This window comes from Epinephelus moara, chromosome 7 (assembly GCF_006386435.1).
Source record: "Epinephelus moara isolate mb chromosome 7, YSFRI_EMoa_1.0, whole genome shotgun sequence".
NCBI lineage: Eukaryota > Metazoa > Chordata > Actinopteri > Perciformes > Serranidae > Epinephelus > Epinephelus moara.
The window spans coordinates 26,985,695-27,005,641 of record NC_065512.1 but is presented as its reverse complement, the minus strand read 5'-3'; the positions used below and the strand labels follow the sequence as shown (position 1 = coordinate 27,005,641).

The 19,947-nt window shown below is 39.4% G+C and overlaps 1 protein-coding gene across 4 annotated transcripts; it reads right to left on the bottom strand.

The window, feature by feature from the left end:
* Window positions 1-5,907: 5,907 nt before the first annotated feature.
* On the bottom strand, window positions 5,908-19,858 carry LOC126393567 (high-affinity choline transporter 1). 4 transcript variants are annotated; one of them, XM_050049779.1, is made up of 9 exons: window positions 19,700-19,858; window positions 17,934-18,191; window positions 17,397-17,510; window positions 16,593-16,748; window positions 16,345-16,493; window positions 15,817-15,960; window positions 15,481-15,634; window positions 11,703-11,920; window positions 5,908-10,561 (listed from the first exon to the last, which is right to left on the bottom strand). In XM_050049779.1, exons 2-9 carry the CDS (start codon window positions 18,115-18,117, stop codon window positions 9,908-9,910), a joined length of 1,773 nt encoding a protein of 590 aa, XP_049905736.1. In that variant the 5' UTR covers window positions 18,118-18,191; window positions 19,700-19,858; the 3' UTR covers window positions 5,908-9,907. The 4 variants fall into 4 exon arrangements, with proteins under 4 accessions (XP_049905736.1, XP_049905737.1, XP_049905738.1 ...); XM_050049780.1 differs by lacking the exon at window positions 19,700-19,858 and adding an exon at window positions 19,078-19,486; XM_050049781.1 differs by lacking the exon at window positions 19,700-19,858 and adding an exon at window positions 19,083-19,486.
* Between the last annotated feature and the right edge of the window lie 89 nt (window positions 19,859-19,947).

Below are 19,947 nucleotides of genomic sequence, written 5' to 3'. Positions count from 1 at the left end.
AGTTTAAAATGTATGAGGATACATTGTCTTGGTTCACACCATCCCATAAAGACGTATGGATATCTTAAAAAATGAATTCCTCTCTTTCCCACATTGGATCCAATTAATTAACCCAAGTAGCTGCTTCTGTAGATTAACACTTCCGGCCACCTTCCCCATCAGCTCACCAACTGCTAGCTGCATCTTGATCTGTGGATCATCCATCCCCACACATAATGTCCTCTTCATCTTCAGTGTGTCCACATACATGTATGTCAGTATAAAGCTTTAAGTAAAACTGTCTGGAGGCACAAGATATCTATTATTAGGCATAGGTAATTAAAATGTAGAATAATATGTAATCGATAAATAAAAGATATAAGAGATGTCAAAGAGTGTAATGAGCTGGCTTCTCATCAGCACTTCCGCCTGCCTTCTTTTACTTTTTGTCATTTTAAAGAGAATAAGTCATGAGCTGTGCTGCAGGGCTGAATGTATGTGTGTGCCTGTCTCTGTGTACATGTGTGAACTACATGCTACTGATGACGTTCAGGGAATTTGCTGTTGTTTTAAATCCAGAGGAAGCGTCAGCGAGGACAAAGCTTGAGTCGTGAGGCCTGTGGCTAGGCTCTAGGGTTGATAGAGATACGTACATGTGACGATTCATAGAGAGTGGAAAACATTTCAAACACAAAATGACCGGCTGGGAGTTCAGTCAGAGGATTGTGGTGATAAACACATGGCAAACATAGCTCATCAGAGGTTGTGTGTTTTTTCGATGAATTACATGGGGGCTGATGATACATCAACCACATAACGCTCCTGTGATTTGTTTATTTGAACCTGACAATTTACACTATCGTGCAAAAACAACATCCCTGCACTACACACACTGCTTTGTACAGCACAGTGTTTAATCTCTCTTGAGTCAATTTTTTATGATCTTACATTTATCAAAAAGCATTAATAGCAAAATAAATACATTTTATAATTATTCAATTAATCTTGCCAAGCTCATGTTAAGTGTCTGCTGCTTTACACCTGTTTTTACCTGAGATGGATGTGCCAGTATTGACCAATTATAAAGCATTATTACTACGACGGAGAACAAAAGAGTGCTTCATTACGACAGGACAAGCTTCATGTATTATTCCTCCAATAATTTAAGATGTGGCCAAGCAATTTTTTTCTTAATTTTCTGCAAAATCTCTGCAAAAAAATGGTCGAACTGCATGAATGTTTGCTAGCTTTATATTAAAAGGGCTATTGATAACATTTGTTACTACATGTTGCACCCCCTCCATCCACCCTTCCATTGCATTCATGTCAACACACTGCTGTTGCACTGAGCAGCACAGGTGTTTGCCAGTTCGTTGCACAGGTGGACAGACAGATTCAGTCATGTCATGAGATAATTCTGTTCAGGTAAAGTAATGCATTTATTTTGTAACATGTAGCCATACATTAGCTTTAGATTGAGGTTAATATGTGCATTTGTGTGTAACAAGATTTATGTAACATAATCAATATTAGTCTTTGGCCACAATATACATCCCGAGATGTTTTTTTTTTTTTTACTATTTTCACTAATGTATTACTATTTATTATTATACATTTCTGATTCGTTCCATTCCACCATTATTTAAATTTCTGTGTCGCCTCCTATGGTCATATCTCACTTGAACTATGCCATACTGCTTCCACGATCTCCAAAGGAAGTGCTCTGTTTCCTCTGTTTCCGTAAGCTTTAAGAAAACGTGCACACATACAACAAAATGAACGCAGTATGGACAGAAGGCTCCGTCCCTCTCCGTCTCTAACATTGAGCATAAATGAGCCCTAACGTGAAATGGTAAAGACAGGAAGTTTGGCCCCAGTCACAAAGAAAGCTACTTTCAAAACGGCAGGCGCACCACAGTGACTTTTTGCCACAATTAAAAACCCTTTTTATTGTTGCCAGGCAACCATCCATCACCTCCTTACCCCAAACTACCCATGTAATCAATCTTCGGTTTATTTATTTATTGTGTTTATTTGACAGTAATTAGTATCTAGTTACTAAAATGGACAGGCAGAGGGTACTTGCTGGAGCTCTGGTTGAGGGTGAGAGGCTGTCAGCAAAGTGGGCACAGGGAAACGGAGATCTGTGAGTACATGAGACCCTAAAAAATAGGGTCAATCATGGGGAGTACCACCGGTTGGTCCAGGAGCTTCTCCTTGATGATGGCCATTTCCAGGCATATTTTAGGATGACTCAGGGGGAGTTTGACAACCTGCTGTCTATACTGGGCCGTATAACTGTGGTTTTCCAACTATGAACTTGTCGTTGTGACTACCACAGAAGGCCCGCCTCTCAAATCATCTGATTGAACAATGGGAAAAAAGCACTCTGGCAAAAACGGCAGGCGCCTGGAGCACAGAAATGCAAGGCGTGTAGCAACGCAAAAATCAGCAAGCAAAAAACTTCATTCTCATTAAAAACAATTACAAAAAGCTGCCTCCAGCTGCTAAAATGCTTTCTGTGTGATCGGTGCCAAACTCTGACATTTTTTCCATACAAATTGGCAGCTACTAGGAAGTTTGATCACCGACGACACAGGGATAGCGCATGATACCAACGTTGTTGGCTCACAAGCCTCGTTAGGAGCAGTAACCAATCATTACGTCTTACAGATAAACAAAACATTAATTTGGGATCCAACAAAATAGGAATGACTTATTCACAGCAATATGCTTTTTTTTTTTTAATGGAAAAACAATACTTTTAGTCCATACCTCTCTAAAAAGCTCTGTAGCTCTCTCTCTCTCTCTCTCTCTCTCTCCTTTTTTTAAATTCAGACTAGAATAAAAATATGTTTATGTATGATACTTTATCACAGCACACATTTTGGCTTGTTGTTGCAGGTACAGGTAATATCATTAATAAAGGCTGCGTTTTATTCACATGTCCCCATAAACCATGATAATGAGCACTCTTGCACAATACCAGGATCCTGAAACTGAAGCAGCTAAATGGAGTTCAGCCAGTTTTCATTTTGTTATTTACACCTGTGATTTTGCGACTGTGAGAGGTCATTGAGTCCTCTGTGAAAAGGCCCATAGAGCTCATCTGTATCCCTCCAGGCAGCGTTATAATTTCCATGATATCAGACCAATCTCATGTCTGTCACCTGCAGGCGAATCATATGACACTGTGGCAGGTTTCATTGACACTTACACTAATAACTATTAAACCTGCTCACATTCCTCCATCTCTTCCTACACACAGAATAATAGCTTGCTGTTAGGTATTGGCCTTGAAGCATGGAGGGTGCATACATGATTCCCACAAGATGAAGCAGTGAAAGTGAGAGGCGTAACATCTTCATATGAATCCGCTCTCTTATCTTGAAATCCCTCATATCAGCTTTAGAGACTGAAACATGTCTGTCTCAATTTCATGTCGAGTGGCTCTAAATGGAACCATAATGACTCACTGAACCATATCATTAGTGAAAAATTACGAATCAAGATTAAAAAAAAAAAAAAACCCAGCGTGGAGCTTTTTCATAGATTATAATATGACTCTTTACAATAAGCGTGTATATAGAATCACTTGGAGACTTGTCAAATATAGAAATCCTCATTAAAAGGCGGAGAGCGAAGGGAAGGAGAAGAACTGAATGTATTCAGATAAAAGGTGCCGTGATTTCATTTCATGTATTACCCTCAAATTGCATTAAAGTAGACCAGGCAGATGAACTCGGGTTTGCCATTACAGATCCTGTGCTCAGTAAATTCTGCTGAATAACTTATTCACCCAAGTGGTTTATTATTGTCATTACTATTATTGCATTTTCATCCAACAAATTAAAGGGTTTTGTCTCACAGATATGGTCAGTAATTACAGGATTTGACTGGCATTGGTGCACCAGTTGCCAAAGGAAAGTGTTGGCATTGTACGTGTCTGCGAACCACAAATACATTACATGTAAATCCTGCTTGAAGCGGGATTTATACGTGTGTGTCAGGTCTATGCACAGCCTATGTCGTAGCCTACACATGTGGTCTACGCCGTTGTGAGCATTTATATTTGTGTGGTGGTGTGTATGTGTCACTCTGCAGTTACACCTCCAAAACACTTGGCAGCGTTAGGGTTTCTGTGAAGTGCTGTAAAGTTTAGTTGATTCAAAAACACACATTAAACATGGCTTAAGAGAGACTATTTCAAACACAAGTCCACAAATCGGCTTCACTATAACTTGCAGCATTCACAGACAAAGCACTTGTCTTTATCTGGACACATTTTCCCCACAAATACAACATGCTAATATTTTTAGCACAAGCCTATGGCATTTTATATTGTATAAATTAGCCTAGTGGCTAGCAGACTTTTCCTCTACTCATATGAAACCAGGGGCAACAGCAACATTTAGCAAAGGTAACGTTACAAAATTCAACTCCATTACAATTTACAAGGTTCACTGACAAAACAATCGTCTTATACTAAACACGTTTTCCAAACAAATACAACATGCTAATGTTTTCGGCACAAGCCTATGGCATTTTACATTGTATAAATTAGCCTAGCAAATAGTGAAATTTCCTCTGCTCATCTGAAGCCAGGATAAATCACACACAAGACTTAAAATGCTATTTTGCGGGGGCTTTATTGTCTTCATAATTTATAGTTTCTTATCTGTGAAACTAAAGTAAACATAAGCTATGTTTCCACTGAGGGAAATGGTTTCAGCTTACAAAAATAGACAGGTCTGCGTCACAGTGTGTGTAGTTACACCTGGGGAGGTGCAGATCAGGCTATGTCGTTTCAACTCATTAGTATAAATCCCACCTAAGTCTTATACATGTCACATAAACATCCCAAGCGTGCACCAAACATGGGTGTTGTAGTAACCCATTGCATTTTTTCCAGCAGTTGTTCCTAATCGCTTTACTGCTACTTTTCCTCATGGTATTGCCTCCCCAAAACAGAGTATTTTAAGCCAAGACACAATCTTTTCCTAACCATAACCAAGTGGTTTTCATGCCTAAACCTAACCACATGTTAACCACAGCGTTTTCTGAAATGTTATGTATCCGCAACATAATGTGCAAAATGTAACGTGTCTGTGGTTTACAGAAATGTTTAATATCATCATCTGGCGATGGAGTTGGCATAGGACCAACATTTTGTTCTGAATTTGACCAGTTGCATTTTATTTCTTTTTGTCATTCCTGGTGTCTTGGTGTTTGATGTTGGCAGTACAGGCCTGTCCTTTTCTCAGTACTGTAACTACAAAACATTTTTTAATTATGAGTGATTATTCCCTAAAACATATAAGCTTCTAATAACTTGAGATATCACTTCACCAGTACTGAATCTGGCTCTAGTTTAACCTCATGATACACTGACACTTAAGGTGCAGTAAAAAAGTAACTTCAGAAAATAAAATATTTTTCAATTTTTTCAATCATAAACAACAATGATTCCTTTTGTTATTTGTCTTTGAAGAAAAACACAATATGAAGGTTTCCTCGTTCAGCCAGGGGTCAGACTGGTGTAGTCATGCTCGTATCTGAGAAGTGTGTGTGTGTGTGTGAGAGCGAAAGAGAGAGATTGACAGCACTGACAGTTTTGGCAGTTATAAGATTCTGAGGTGGGCGTTTTGATTGATGCGTCCAAGCAGGCGGCAACCTCTAGATTAAACCCTCCACCAGTCAGTCCACACTTACACACTTACACACACACACACACACACACATTTACACATTTTTCTTTCCATATTTTTCCATATCTTAGCAAAGGGTTGAAAATAAAACAATACTTTAAAGCTGACATGTACAAAACACACATGTGATACATGTAAACATATATCTGTAAAAATTTAAAATTCTATAATGCAAGTATGTGCGTATGGAGAGAGAAAACCAAATCGTGACTGTGCTAAATAATATAATTTATTCAACTGACCTCACATATGTTTACAACTATACTCTTATAGACACTGCATGAATAAATAAATAGCTGTAATTTCACCATCAACAAACATCATTTTTAATGCTGCATTTAAAAGTAGACTAATTTCTTTCTTTACTTTTTTTGGTATATACATTTATCACACAAAAATACAGCATCATTGCAATTTACGACATATAGCCACAAATGTGTCGGCTCAACGGCTGACGTAGATTCTTTTCTGTGTGCGTCCAGGTTTGTGAATGAACCTAAGCTACGACACACTCGTTATGAGGCTTATCTGATGAGGAGGAAAGTTTACATTCACATTTGAGTCCAATGAGATTGCCTGACACTTTGCATAGCATCAGACCAGCAGTCACCCCTTTCATTGTGAAGCTGATGTCATCTTGGTGGCAAATCATAAATCCAACAACTGTTATTTATGTTTTACAGATGAGATAGGATCAGGTCTGGAATTAATGTGACCCACTGTATCTCAGCAGATATGGCTGCATATGGGGATCAAGTCCCCTTCACTCCAAAGACTAACTATAAGGCCATCTTCTTGACTTAAAGGATAAGGCTGGTGTTGTACTACATTTTAGTTATTGTCACCAAATCCCTTGAAAAGACTAAAATCAACAATGAATTGATCCCACTAACAAGTACTGTCTGAGCAGCCAAGACCTGATATAGCTTGTTCTGCCGTGCCATAGACGGGGCGAAGCCAAACCTAAGGGGGTCCACGGGCATGCTCCACTGGGGAAATTTGTTTTTCCTGCTTACGGCAGCTTTATATACATTTTTTTTCAAGCCATTCGAGGTAATAAAATCCCTAAAAATCTGCACATCACTTGGGGAAAATGTGATAGTCGCTTTGGGAGCTACATCCTATTTTGTATCTAACCATTGTCTAATGTCTTCATCATTCTGAAACTATAACACAACAAATGCTGAGGATGACTAATTTTCACTCCTGTCACCTACAAAGAGGCAAAATTATCTGATGTTTTTCATTTTTAAGGTTACATAAAATAGGTAGGGTAGGAATCTGTTGCAAACAATCTTAGTAATCTTGAAACCTTTTTGTGTTACACTGTGCTGGAGTACAAATTTGCAACCTTTAAACCCATGCCATAATAATCTGGGCTGCTCTAATTGCAAACAGAATCCCCAACAATGCCAATGTTGTCTTCAGTACTCTGAATTGCACATTAGGCCAACAGAGGAACATTTACTCAGTTATATTAGTTTCTTGGGGGAAAACCAGTAGATTCGGGGAAAAAATGGACACTATGTATATGCGACCCCTTTTTTAAGTACATCTTCAATTGAAATTAACGGGCTTGCAGCTGAGTGCTATAGATGAGGTTGGGAAGTCAGACAATTCCTGACATCATCAAAACACGTCATTGGTTCTGGTCTTATTTGTTGACAATAAATTAAATGCAGAGTATTACCAGCTTTGTCCTCTAACTGCAAAACGATTTCTATAAAAGTGGTCACTTTTTGCCAGCGTTCCAAACACAGTCATTTTCCACAGCTGACCTCTGAATTAAGGCGATTCCATAGATTCAAAAAGAAACAAACAATCCACAACAACTCTGAGAGGAGATAAACACACAGAAGTCAACTGGACAATAGCAACACATAACAATGCCAGAAATCACTGCATGAAGTGACAACTCCTTTGCTTGATTCTCATCATACAGAGCAGCAGTGTGCTGGGTAGTTTAAAACAACCAGCCCTGGGGAGAATGTGAGGACTGATGTTAGGGAATTCATGTGAGGGTGCTCAATCAATAACATTTCAACTTTCATCACTGTATGACACACTGTTAAACAAACCCTTATAAACCACGGTGTCAAACCACTTTGCAGCATTAATCAAATGTCCTAAGGGCTAATCGACTGGGGATTGGATCGATAATGACCGGTGCCACTGACACCATCCCGAGAGGAACAATCATTTCCTGTCTCTGCTAACCTGCTGTGGCTGGCCAGTCAATACAGGTTTAGGATGACCACACAAACCATCATACTCACACAAACACATCTCAAAATAGCTTCTGTGTGATCATTTTAAAAGACCATATCAGTCTTCAAAGGTATTGTTCATGAATGCCAATCATTTATAAAGCTTACTGAATTGTTTCAGATTTCTGAACTGTCACACTTTTCAGGCTGCCATTGAGTTCCATTCATTTATATGTGAAAATTGACTTGAAAAATGAACATCATATGTGCTTTAATTGTTGTCAGTGTCATCGTTATGTGGGAATGCAGTTGTAAATGCACATTAATTCCAAGATTTATAACACACTCATAGGTTTGACAAAGACAAAAACTGCAAATTGGTTTCCATAAGGTATGGAAATGAATGGAAGCCAACGGCTGTTTGCAAGATACACAGAAAAAAAAACATTTAAGAATCAAAGTTTATATTGGATATTGGAATCTGTGTAGTGGTGTGTAATGAAAACTGAGGCTCTTATGGAATTACATTCATACATGATGATTCTGCAGTACATGTTTTATGTCCAGTGCAAACGTTCACTGCCAGAAGTGGAAGTTTTTAATGTGTTTGACTCTAAAACCAGAGAGTCACATTGTTGTCCCATTGTTTTTTATGTTTAACTATGACCATTCGCTTTCTTAAATGCTGATCTAAACATTTCCTTAAAATATGTATTAATTGATTAATAATGACTGTCAAATGACAGATAATTATCACCCAACTCTCAGTCCCCAGAGTGTCATAGAGTCTTTCAGCTTGGTCTGTTTTGGTTTTCTGGCCCACAACTTTACTTTTTTGGTTCATTGTCACTTCTCTCAATAACCTTGTTTGCAGCTGCCACATGCAGATTTTTACTGCAAAAGACACTGATTAACTCAACGTATGCTACCTGCCATAGTTAGAGACTAGCTAGTGAACAGAGTGGATTTTTTTAGCAACTAAAAAGACAGATATTTACCTGTTGATTGGAGTGGTGGAGACCAAAACAGAGATAAAAAAGGAGTAAATATTGCACTTAGATTCATCACATGGATCTTGCAGTTGCAAAATGGGGATACTGTAGGAACTACTAATTTTAATCATGTTGATAGTGACTGTTAAAAATGTTAATGACTAAACTGAATGTAATCTGCAGAATCATCCAGTAACAACCTTCTGTCAAGGGTTTGGTAATATCATAGTAGCATGTGGTTCTATTCGACATTTACCACGTCTGAAATAAGTGAGTATGACAGGAGGATTAAGAGCAAGGTGAAAATGAAACATAAATTAAGCTAAAACAAAAATGAAAAAATTGTCTAATGTTCTTCAAGTTAAAAACAATGGCTAACTTGCAAATTTAGCACAATATATCTATCTATACAACAAAGATCCTACAAATATTATTGCTCTATTAGTAAATTTACTCTACGCAAACTTAAAACTTGAAGTCTGAAAAGGTTCAGTAGCATTCACTGCTTTGTTGTCAGTAGTACACGAGCATGTATACATCAACACACACACACACTCACACACACTGCTATGTAGACGTGGACACATTTCCTTGGTTAGATATTGCACTATTTTCATTACCCACAGAAAACCCTTGCAGATGTCGATGTCCACTGCATTCACTCCTAGTTATGCCCTGAAAGTCCCTCCGATCACAGTCACAAGCACTTAAATTAAAGTGGTTGTAGTGGTTGTAGATTCACAGAGTCATGATTTAAAAAAAGAATGAGTATGGTATGCTTGACACAGCTGATTGACAGTCAACTTCCTGGTTCTAGGCAAGGGACCTTAAAAAAAGAAGGAGGCACCGTGTCATCAACTGGAACAAACTTGTGGAGTCACTCGGAAGCCACAGCAGATTTCTGCAGATTTGGCTTCCAGTGTGGCAGTAGCAAGTATCCTGAAGAATGTCAATGCCTCTTAGATTATTCCTTCTTCTTCTATAGATTCCTTGGTTCTAGTTTTCTTTGTGCCTTTGTTGCCTAGTTTTCATCGTGAAAAGCCTCTGGACTGGACGCGCCATCATCACTGAGGACCTCTGTGTTGATGAATGTTCCAGCAAGAGACGCACCCAGGGCCTGCTTGACAGGCGCCATCTCTGAAAGAATGATGTTATCATGGTTGCTCACCAGTGTGGCTTTGTCCATAATCTCCTTGCTGTGCTTGGACACCACAGCATCCAGGAAGTCGTACTTATGTGACAACGTACCGCTTTCGAATAGGTACTTTGTCGTGTAAGAAAACGCTACATTTGCCAAGAAGGATGCCAGCATGGACACTGTCTTGAATGGGAACCTCTGCTGGATAAAGTACTCCACATCCCCAGTGAGGTGGTGGATCCTCTCCTGGGTCACCCATCCGGGGTAGTAGATGAAGGGTGGGAGTTTGAGGTAGGGCTCCCCTCCACCAATGCGCAGCAAAAGACCAAATACATAGGCAGCCACAGAGCCATAGGTATTAGTGCCCTTGACGAATAACACACTGAGAAGTTGGGGAAAGATGATGACGTAGACCAAGTCGGAGCTCAGGTACCACAGGCCATACACGGATCCTGTTAACAATGCCATAGCAGTGGCAAGGGCTCCGAATATAAAGATGGTGAAGCGCATCACCCAAACAATCTCATTATCTGAGGCCTGGAGGAGAGAAGAAAGAGATAATAAAGTGAAGAGGAAAACAAAATGTGGATAAGACAAGGCTGAGAACGAAAGGTGAAGGTATGACAAGAGAGGTCAAAGTAAAACAAGACTACAGATAAAGCAGCAGCCCTATGAATACCTGTATTCAATGTTCGATAACATGTTCACAATGAAAATACCAACCTGCATTATCGGAACTCTATTCGACATTCAGAGCATATCTATGATTCACATATCCTGCACACGGCTCTAAACACCACAACACCACTGCCCCACCACTGGCATGACATTATAAGTTGATAACCGCGGTATATGCGCAGTGCAGAATGGTGGCCATTAGCTAGCCATTGGGATACACACAAGTACTCAAATGCACAAACATGGAGGCACTGATGGAGTAGCTACCACAACAATGAGCAGAGAAGCTTGGATTACAACAAACACAGAGGTAGCATGTCTTCATTCTCTACACAGGACGCCATTACTCCACGATATCTTTACGTAGCAAAAAATTATTTGCTGCAATATAAATATTCTGAATGTCATATAGAGCTCCTTTAAACACACGGTTCAGCTTAGAGTATTTGGTAACTAATTAATTAATTTGAATTTTGACCTGAATTTTGACACTGATGTCAGTATCAAACTGTAGCAATCCATACGATAGCTGGTGAGACATTTTATTCAAAACCAAAACCTGCTGATGGCACGAGAAAAGTCAGGGGATCATCAATGTCATGAGGGATTTTGATTTTCTGGGGACTGTCACTGTCTGCAGTACAAAAGGTCACAGCAATCCATCCAACAGATTCAGAGATATTTCAGACTAACTGACATCCCTAGAGTCATGCCACCAGCATGGCTAACATCAAACTACATATTTTCTTTCATATTTTACTAGAGGATTTATACATAATCTGCTGTAATTTTTCAGTTCTTTCGAGTCTGAGTTTATGCGTTTGAATGTTTTCTGAAGGTCTGGGGTCTGGTTTTGTGTGCCCAGGAAGTACACCCATCTGACACATTTGTAGACCGCTGGGACAAAACTAAAATCTCTTTGTCAATTATTTGAGAAATGCTTGTAACCACTGGCTCAAACTGTGTCAATGTGTGTCAGTATTATTATTGGCATTCTTACCGACTGCCGAAAGGCGAGCTGATAAATGTTCCTGGCAAACATGGAGCTGGCTGAGAGAATGGATGAGTCTGCCGATGACATGACCGCAGCCGACACCGCCCCCAGACCAAAGAAGGACACGTAGGGCGGGCAGAGGTACTGAAGCACAATGGGAAGAATCATGTCTGATTGATCCTTATCCTTCGGAGGGAGGTACCCGTAAGTAGTCTGATTCCAGTCTGGAATGAGGAATGGGAAACTTAGTCAAAAATACATTGTCTGTAAACAATGCAAACGTAAATAGAAAGAAATATTAAGATGTCTGTTATTACCTCTTAGGAAATGATCAGTAATATTCTCTGCATATTAGGATTATCTACGTTCCAAATAAAGAAACTTGGTGCACATTCTGATGTTGAGATTAATAAAATTATGTTCCTGACCTACTTGTGAAATTTTTAAGTGGGTGTTATAAAATCAAATATTATTACTGATCCCTCGGCTTTTCAGACGAAAGGCTTGACTATAAAACATTATTATAATACCTCCTGTGGATACACCTTTTCCATTTGTTGAGAAACAGAAAGGCTTTGCATGTGTCTGTGCTGAAATATAGCAGGGATTATCAATGTCATGCTGTGATTTTAGTCAAAATACAGGAAAAAGCAACAGTAATGAGAGAAGTACCAGAGTGGATACTTACTGAAAATATGACACTGATGTAATATTAACTAAAATTAATACATTGGTGTGCCTATTGGATCATTGCGTCTAATATGAAACATGAGTCAGTATTGAAGAATACATTAGTTTAATTGCATCTTAATTGTAAATATGATTAATAATAATTTCATTAATAGTGATTAATGTGTGTGTGAAGCCACTGATTCTAATGAGACATTTTGAACTAATTAAATACAGAGGTTTGCATATTGTTTTACAGGGGGGAACACTCAATATGCTGATTTCAGCTAAATGCTAACGTCAGCATGCTAACACGCTCCAGCCCAGCTGTCAGAATAAAACATTGGCATTGTACATTCCTGCAAACCATGGATATGTTACATTTGTATTTCATACATATGAGGCAATGGGGATTACATGATGATGAGCTGAGTTTCTCATCAGGAGGAGGAGGGGATGGTGGATGGCGTAACACCTAATGGCTACCAAGCAGGAAACAGCAGCAGACTGTTTGAGACCAACAAAAGCAGGTATTTTTTTAACAAGAGGTGGCAACATTTCCAGCCATGTTTGCAGCGACCAAACCGAATATTTTTTACCCGAAACATGATGTTTTCCTAAACAAGTGTTTGTTTTTTTTGTCTAAACCTAAGACTTCATAAATTCATAAAACTATCATCAAAATCACAGTATGCAATTTTTGGAAACATTTTTTTGAGGTAAATAAATCTCAAAAGAAGCACTGTGGCAGTAGAGCAATGCAAGTTTGGTGGTACAGATCCTAGCAATTTCTTTTCATCATCAGTTAAATATTTCCTTCATTGAAAATAAAATGCAAAAATTACCATTCCCACTAAAATCACAAGTCATATCGTAATTGCTATATCTGTCAAAGTAAATTCAATTTGATTCTTTATGCAAATCGTACAGCCCTACCTCAGCCTAACCAAACTTTAACCCTGTCACAGCAAAAGTGTGAAATGTTATGTTTCAACATATCGGCCACATATGAAACATACAAATATATCAGTGGTTTGGATAAATGTACAATGCTAACATTTATTCTGGCGATTGGGTTGCATGCTCACAGTGAAAGTGCCAACACGCTGATCTTTAGCAGGTACAGTGTAATGTTTACCATCACAGTTTAGCACATTAACAGTTGCTAATACGCACTAAACCCAAAGTACAGCTGTGGTGGATGGTCATGGTTCCTTTTGTAAGTATTCAGAAATGTAAGTATTGGACACACTAAAATTTTGACCTGATGATGGCACTAGATGAGGAGTCAAGGATCACCATGAGTTGGTGGCGCTACAGAAAAAGTCATTAGGATTCACTGTCTGGGAATGATAAATGTCTCTCATTATACAAAACTGAAACTAGCAGGTCATATTCTACAGTGAAAGAGTGCTTCCCTCCTGCCCGTCATATCTTCCTGAGACCCTGGGCCCTCATACGAAGACATTACATTTTGGGTTTACTGGACCTTATACTTCATTCTACTTAACTTAGGCCTGTTGTCCTCGTTCGTGGACGCTTTTTTGTGCCATCTAGTGGCAGTAAGACCACAATACACCAATCCACGTAAGAACACAATGGCAGCCATCTCTGCCAAGTCAGTCTGCAGCCGACACCAACACAACATGAACAAGGTACTAAACCTGATCAAATATGATGGTTGAAACTTGTGTATTTATGATTTATAACATCTGTAGTTTGATACGCCCTACAATACCATTACCAATTTTAGCAACGGTAACACGCTAAGATGCTCTTAATTAGAAAGTACTTGTTTGAAGGCATAAGGAATTTATCATCTGGTCGTTGAAGGACATTCAGACTTCATTATCACCATGTTTATCATTGACAATGTTTAGTTTTTTATACTTATCAGGTCCTGCTAGTCCCAGTTAGCTAGGAGAAATTAAAAATGTGATCAAAACAAAAGTTCAGGTCTCAGGAGAATGTACATCAAACTCCATCCATTCTCCGATCCTACCATTCAGTGTGACAACATTACCTCTCCTATCTCTCTTTTCCCTTAAACCCTCAAACATCCTTCTATCTTTCTGCTACTTTTTCATCTCTCTCTTCATCCTCCTGAGGTATACAATCTGTGTCTTTCTCTCCCTCCTCTGGATATTTGATTAGCACTGGTTATACATGAAACAGCTTCAGACGGACAAGATTAATTAGCTCTCTTCAGATGTAATATTCACTAAACCGGCACGGTCTGATGACTCTCTCCTCTGCCCGTCGTGACAAGCTCCATCTGATGTTGTTTACCCTCCAGATACTGTATGCATCTGCATTTACACAACTGAAAATAAAGCTGCTGGGGTGCAAACAGCCCAGGAAGACATCGTGTTTCCTTTGATCACAATTTCCTGTTTGAATAAAGGATCAAGATTCCTGGATGTTTCGATTGTCCTGTGATCTTTCATTAACGGCTTAATCAGTGCGTGTGTCTGTGTGTGCGCACATCATTCATGGATCAGTGTGTGATGATGTTTGTGATCATCTGTGATTTAACAGCTGCAATACAGACGTAACTGTGTGTGTGTAGAATAGAAATATTGGGTGTCAGTGCAGTTTAATCAGTTCTGTGTCATTTGGAGGCTTCTATATAACATGCAGCCATAGCTATTTGATCAATACTGAATCAATATTTGGTTTACTTTATAACCCGAGGACAATAATCTTGACTTACTTAAATAGTATTTTACACAATGAAGCTATAACAACCAAAGTCACGAAACAAAACAAAGCAAAATTACAAGTATTATTACAAGTATTTATACAAAAAAAAACCTAATAAATAGAATTACATCTAATGCAAAAAAGAAAAAGAAACAAGTTGGCTGTTGTAACATATTTTACTTCACAGCCACACCACTTTTATTTATTGCTGTTTGAAGTGTGTGATGTCTACTAGCTATTAGAATAATACATGTAACAAGAGCTCCTGTTTCTCACATTTTACAAACCAAACTGCAAACTGAATTTTACTTCATTTTTAAAGCATCCACAAAAAGTTACCAACAGGAATTGGGTGCTGGGGTATGTGCTGCAGTATGTGTGTGTGTGCATCTCTGTGTGTGTGTGTATTTACCAGTGGAGGCCCCTATCGCTCCTATGAGGACAGAGGGGACGGCCATGACCAAGCAGCCGAAGGCGGCGAGGAAGGAAAGGACCTGGGCGTAGGTAGCTGAAGAGGCAGAAAGAACCCGTTGAAAATAGACCTGCCAGGGAATCCCCCCCAAGATCTAGAAACAGAAACACCATAGTAAATACAGACACCAAACCAATGCATTAACAGTCAGCTAGATCAGCACTGGCACAGCCCTGACACTCAGTCTTAGTATAACAAATGTGACAACTCTGTTCTGCAACATTCACCTTACAGTAGTAAAATGTCTCTTGATGAATTGATTCAAGAAAGGCTTACCAGCAAACAGAAGTTGTCTGCCCAGAGCCATTTGTCCTCAGGTACAATCTTCCCCAGCCAGGGTGACTGGTAGACAACTTCCTTAGCTGTAACACTGATGTCCGCCACGGCAGGATTGGACAGAGCAAAAGGCACGCTGATCCACTGACAGAGAGGAGGGTATCAAAGTGCAAACATTATTACAGTTACATAGATGTTCTGCGATTTTAATATGTTTCCACAGTCACAGTTGTCGACTGTGACATTGGATCTACATTGTTCAGTTAAGTTTGATAGCATTTTTAAACTAGGCACACTGTAGACTGGTGTCTTTACATGTAAATCTGTACGTTCTTGCCAATGTGACTAATCTCTGATATGAAGAATGGGCTATTTTTACACACTTTATGCACTTTAATCAGCATTTTGATCACATTCCACTTACAGTGTTTAGACATTTTTGGCAAGAAAATGATTAAAAATAAGGTTTTGAAGGTCAGTATAAAATATTGGCAGGTAGGTAGGTAATGGTTTCAGCGTGAAACTCACCAAGCCAACAAAGATACAGAAGAGCTGGACCACATCTGTGTAAGCAACAGAGTAGAGTCCTCCAACAAGTGTGTAGAAGATAGCGATCAGGGCTGAGATCACCACCGACATGTTGATGTTTATGTCCACGATCACACTCAGAGTGGCACCTGCAGGACAATACATTCAGTTCATGAGTTAAGACGCTCAATGGTATTCTTAACATGGAGGTGGTATTAGTTAAGTCTTCCTGTCCAATAATCACCAACCCAGGGCAGATAAAATGGCTGCAGACCAGAAGATTTCCCCCATGAGTGCGGGGATGAAGAGCAGGCCGCCCATCCTTTTTCCATACAGCTGCTGGAAGGGATCCAGCATTGTGACGTATCCACGAGAGCGCATGGGCTTGGCAAAGAAAAGGCCACCTGGATGATGTCAGACATTCAGGTAAGGCAGACAAATAGCGTAAAACACCAATAAAATGTATTTTACAATCCTTGAATCAATGAAATTGTATAATATCATGACACAAAATTTGTATCTGGTGCATAATTCACATAATAGTAACCCTATAGCATTTCCTGTTTATCTCTGCGTGAAGAAATAACATTATTTTTTATATGTATGATATATATTTCTTGGAAGACCATACTACTACATCATATTAAACTACATAACTGCCAAAATACCATACAGTAGTATTCAAAACATTAAATACTTGAAATTGATTCCAGTGACTAATCCAGTGCAATAAATATCAATTTATGTCAAAGTTCTTTTCAGGTTTTGAAAAGTCCACACTGTGTTGCAACACTACAATGATGCAGAGTGTCAAAAATAAAAGCAGACATGATGCTGCAGGATGATCACTCCAATAGATTATTTTCTTACACACTCATGTTAATGATATAAAAAATGCAAAATTAGTGATATGGTTCTTTAGAAATTTTCTCAATGCTGTCCATTTGCAGCAACTCCTGCATTCCTACTGCACACTCACACTATACTTAATATACACTTGCTTCCCAAAGTATAATTAAGGGAAGAGCATATACAAAGACACTGGCTCTTACCTACTACCAGGCTGAGAGCGTAACCAAAGGGTGCTTGTGCCCAGGCCAGGCCGAAGTCTGGCAGGTAGACATACTCTGCTGTCCCATTGATGTAGCCCCCACCCACCCAAGTGGCTGAAACCAAGGAGAAGAAAAAGGTTTGTAAAAAAAAAAGAGACTAGTTTGGTGCATGTCATGATTGTCTGTTGTGGATGGAGGGGGGTTCACTAGACCTTAGCTTGCAGATGTGATTTTAATTTAACAAAGATCCAACTGAATCCAGTTAGTGTTGGGGAAACAGAACTGTACAAATGAGGACCTGAGTTTGGATTTACAGCACATATTTAAAACTTTTCATTCATCAGTTGTTGCATCTTTAAGGGTTCAGAAATCGAGTGGATGCAATACTGAGCTGTATGTGCGTAAAAGACGCAGGTGGTGGAATTCATTGTCTTTTTCTGACCTCATATGATACCAAAGTGTGACAGCATGCGCACACGGGTCAGGTTAAACACCTGCCCATCAGACTTCAGAGATTCCTATAATTAACCAACTCACCGGTCATTGTGAATCCACCAACGAACAATCCGATGTCCCTTCCCCCTACCATGATGCTCTCGCTCCGGTCTCCGCTTTCGCTGACGCCGGAGTTTTTGTTCTTCCAGGCGGCCCAGATCCCCACAAACAGAATCAGGAGGTAGAAGATCACGATAGCCACGAGACCCTCGGCGTGGATGGCCATCTTCCTTTCGTCCGCTTCCTCCCGCCGAGATCAAGTGCTATTGCGCGCGGAGGACTGGAATCTCATGGAGAGAACTTTGAAGAAGAAGACAAGAAAGAAACATATTCTACGTCTGTCTTTGATCTGAATGAAGTATTTTTACAGAAGCCTCACCTTGTGCCACACCATTTTGTAAATCAGGTTATGAGCAGACGGACTGTAATTACAGAGCTTCCATGCGCATTACGCGGAGATGACTAAACCCACATGAAAATTAGCTATTAACCTCATGGTCAACTTTAAAACACTCCCATCCAAATACTGTATTTGAGGCTACCAAATTATTAAAAACGACAAGATTTAATTCAGACTCACTTGGTGTTGACTAACCATACCATGGATATTACAAACTAACACCCTTTCCAGATAGAGAACACAATGTAATTCAAATTTGAATTTCATGCGCACCGATTAACTTCAGTACTAACCCAAGTAATATAAACACAAATCAATTCGAATTCTTGCCGAGCTCAAGCGGGTGCTTTTTCTTGTTCAAGCCTCAAAGGTGGAGTCACTACAAGAGGAAAATATCATTTCAGTTTTACTACATATTACAATTAAAGATGACAACATCAGGAGAGCTTATAACTCACATTTTAGGCTGAAAACACCTGTATTTTTCGAGTCTAATTTCGAATCACACTCGATGTTAAATTACTCAAGCGTGATAAAGCCCCTGCATCCAATACATGCATGTAAAAATACACAAAACTGATTTTCCTATCTTTTACCCACCAAAATAAACTATCAGAAAAACGCTCAACTGGAGCTAGAAGCCTCTTTGATTTAAAAGAAAAAGAAAAAAAAAAGGAAATACTTTAGTGCCTTTCCCACTTTGATCTTCGTCTAATACTGTGACCATAAAAGATAATATCTGCCATATTTAACTTGTTACATAAAAGCTATGAAGAGTGGCCATACCTTACCGTGTCCAACAGACGCACAAAGCACAGGAAGCGGAACAACCGGCACTGCTTCATCGTGTCATCACATTAAAACAATCAGTAAAACCCAAACCAGAAATAATGGAATTAATAGTGCTGCACTTGTTTAGCTTTTTAAATTGTTGAAGCTACTTTACGCACGCCTTACTGCTTTACTTACAGACATGGCTCACTCCAGTTACTGTGCCAGTTCACTCACACAGTGTCTGTTCAGTTTCAACATAAAAAGTGCACAGCCTGCTCTGTCGCACAGTATGATTTTGAAAAATAATAATAAAAAAAAATGGATCGACATGGTTTTGTTTCGTGCGTAAAAGTCCATCAATGCTTCCCAAACGTGACGCGCCGTCAAAAAACTGCGAACCATGAACCAGAGGAGACCTAAAACAGATGCAGAAGGGTTTTGTCTCCGATGTGCTGTATCACTAGAATCAAACCTGTGGGTTTCAGCTCCCCGTTGCGCTGACACCATGGTTCCAGGAGGCCGGCATTGCATTATTGATCTCTCTTTAAATCAACATCTGTCACTGTGGTCCAAAGCAGTTTCAGTGCCAAAACATATTAGTAAAAGAAGAGAATATTAAGAACTGGTATCTTACCTTTCCTTTGGAGAAGGAGGTCTAAATATATGACAGGAGCAGGGCCTCCAAAAGAAGATTTACAAAGTGACAAAGACGGTTTTGTTGGAAAACTGCTAAGGTACCACAAAGTAATCCTCTTGGACGACCAGACCCAATTCTCCTATGTTGTTTTTTAAGTCACCAGTGCTCGTCGGAAAAGGGAGAGAGAGAGAGAGGGAGAGGGAACGAGCGAGGGACGGGGAGAGAGGGTGGAGGTGGGTGGAGAT

What these genes read in the sequence shown, in the direction of transcription:
- LOC126393567 (XM_050049779.1), bottom strand. Translation starts at nt 18,117, where the DNA reads ATGGCCATCCACGCCGAGGGTCTCGTGGCTATCGTGATCTTCTACCTC. An exon ending in CGCTCTCAGCCTGGTAGTAG is followed by an intron (nt 16,749 to 17,396) that starts GTAAGAGCCAGT and finishes GACATCATCCAG; the next exon opens with GTGGCCTTTTCTTTGCCAAG. An exon ending in CAGACAACTTCTGTTTGCTG is followed by an intron (nt 15,635 to 15,816) that starts GTAAGCCTTTCT and finishes TTCTGTTTCTAG; the next exon opens with ATCTTGGGGGGGATTCCCTG.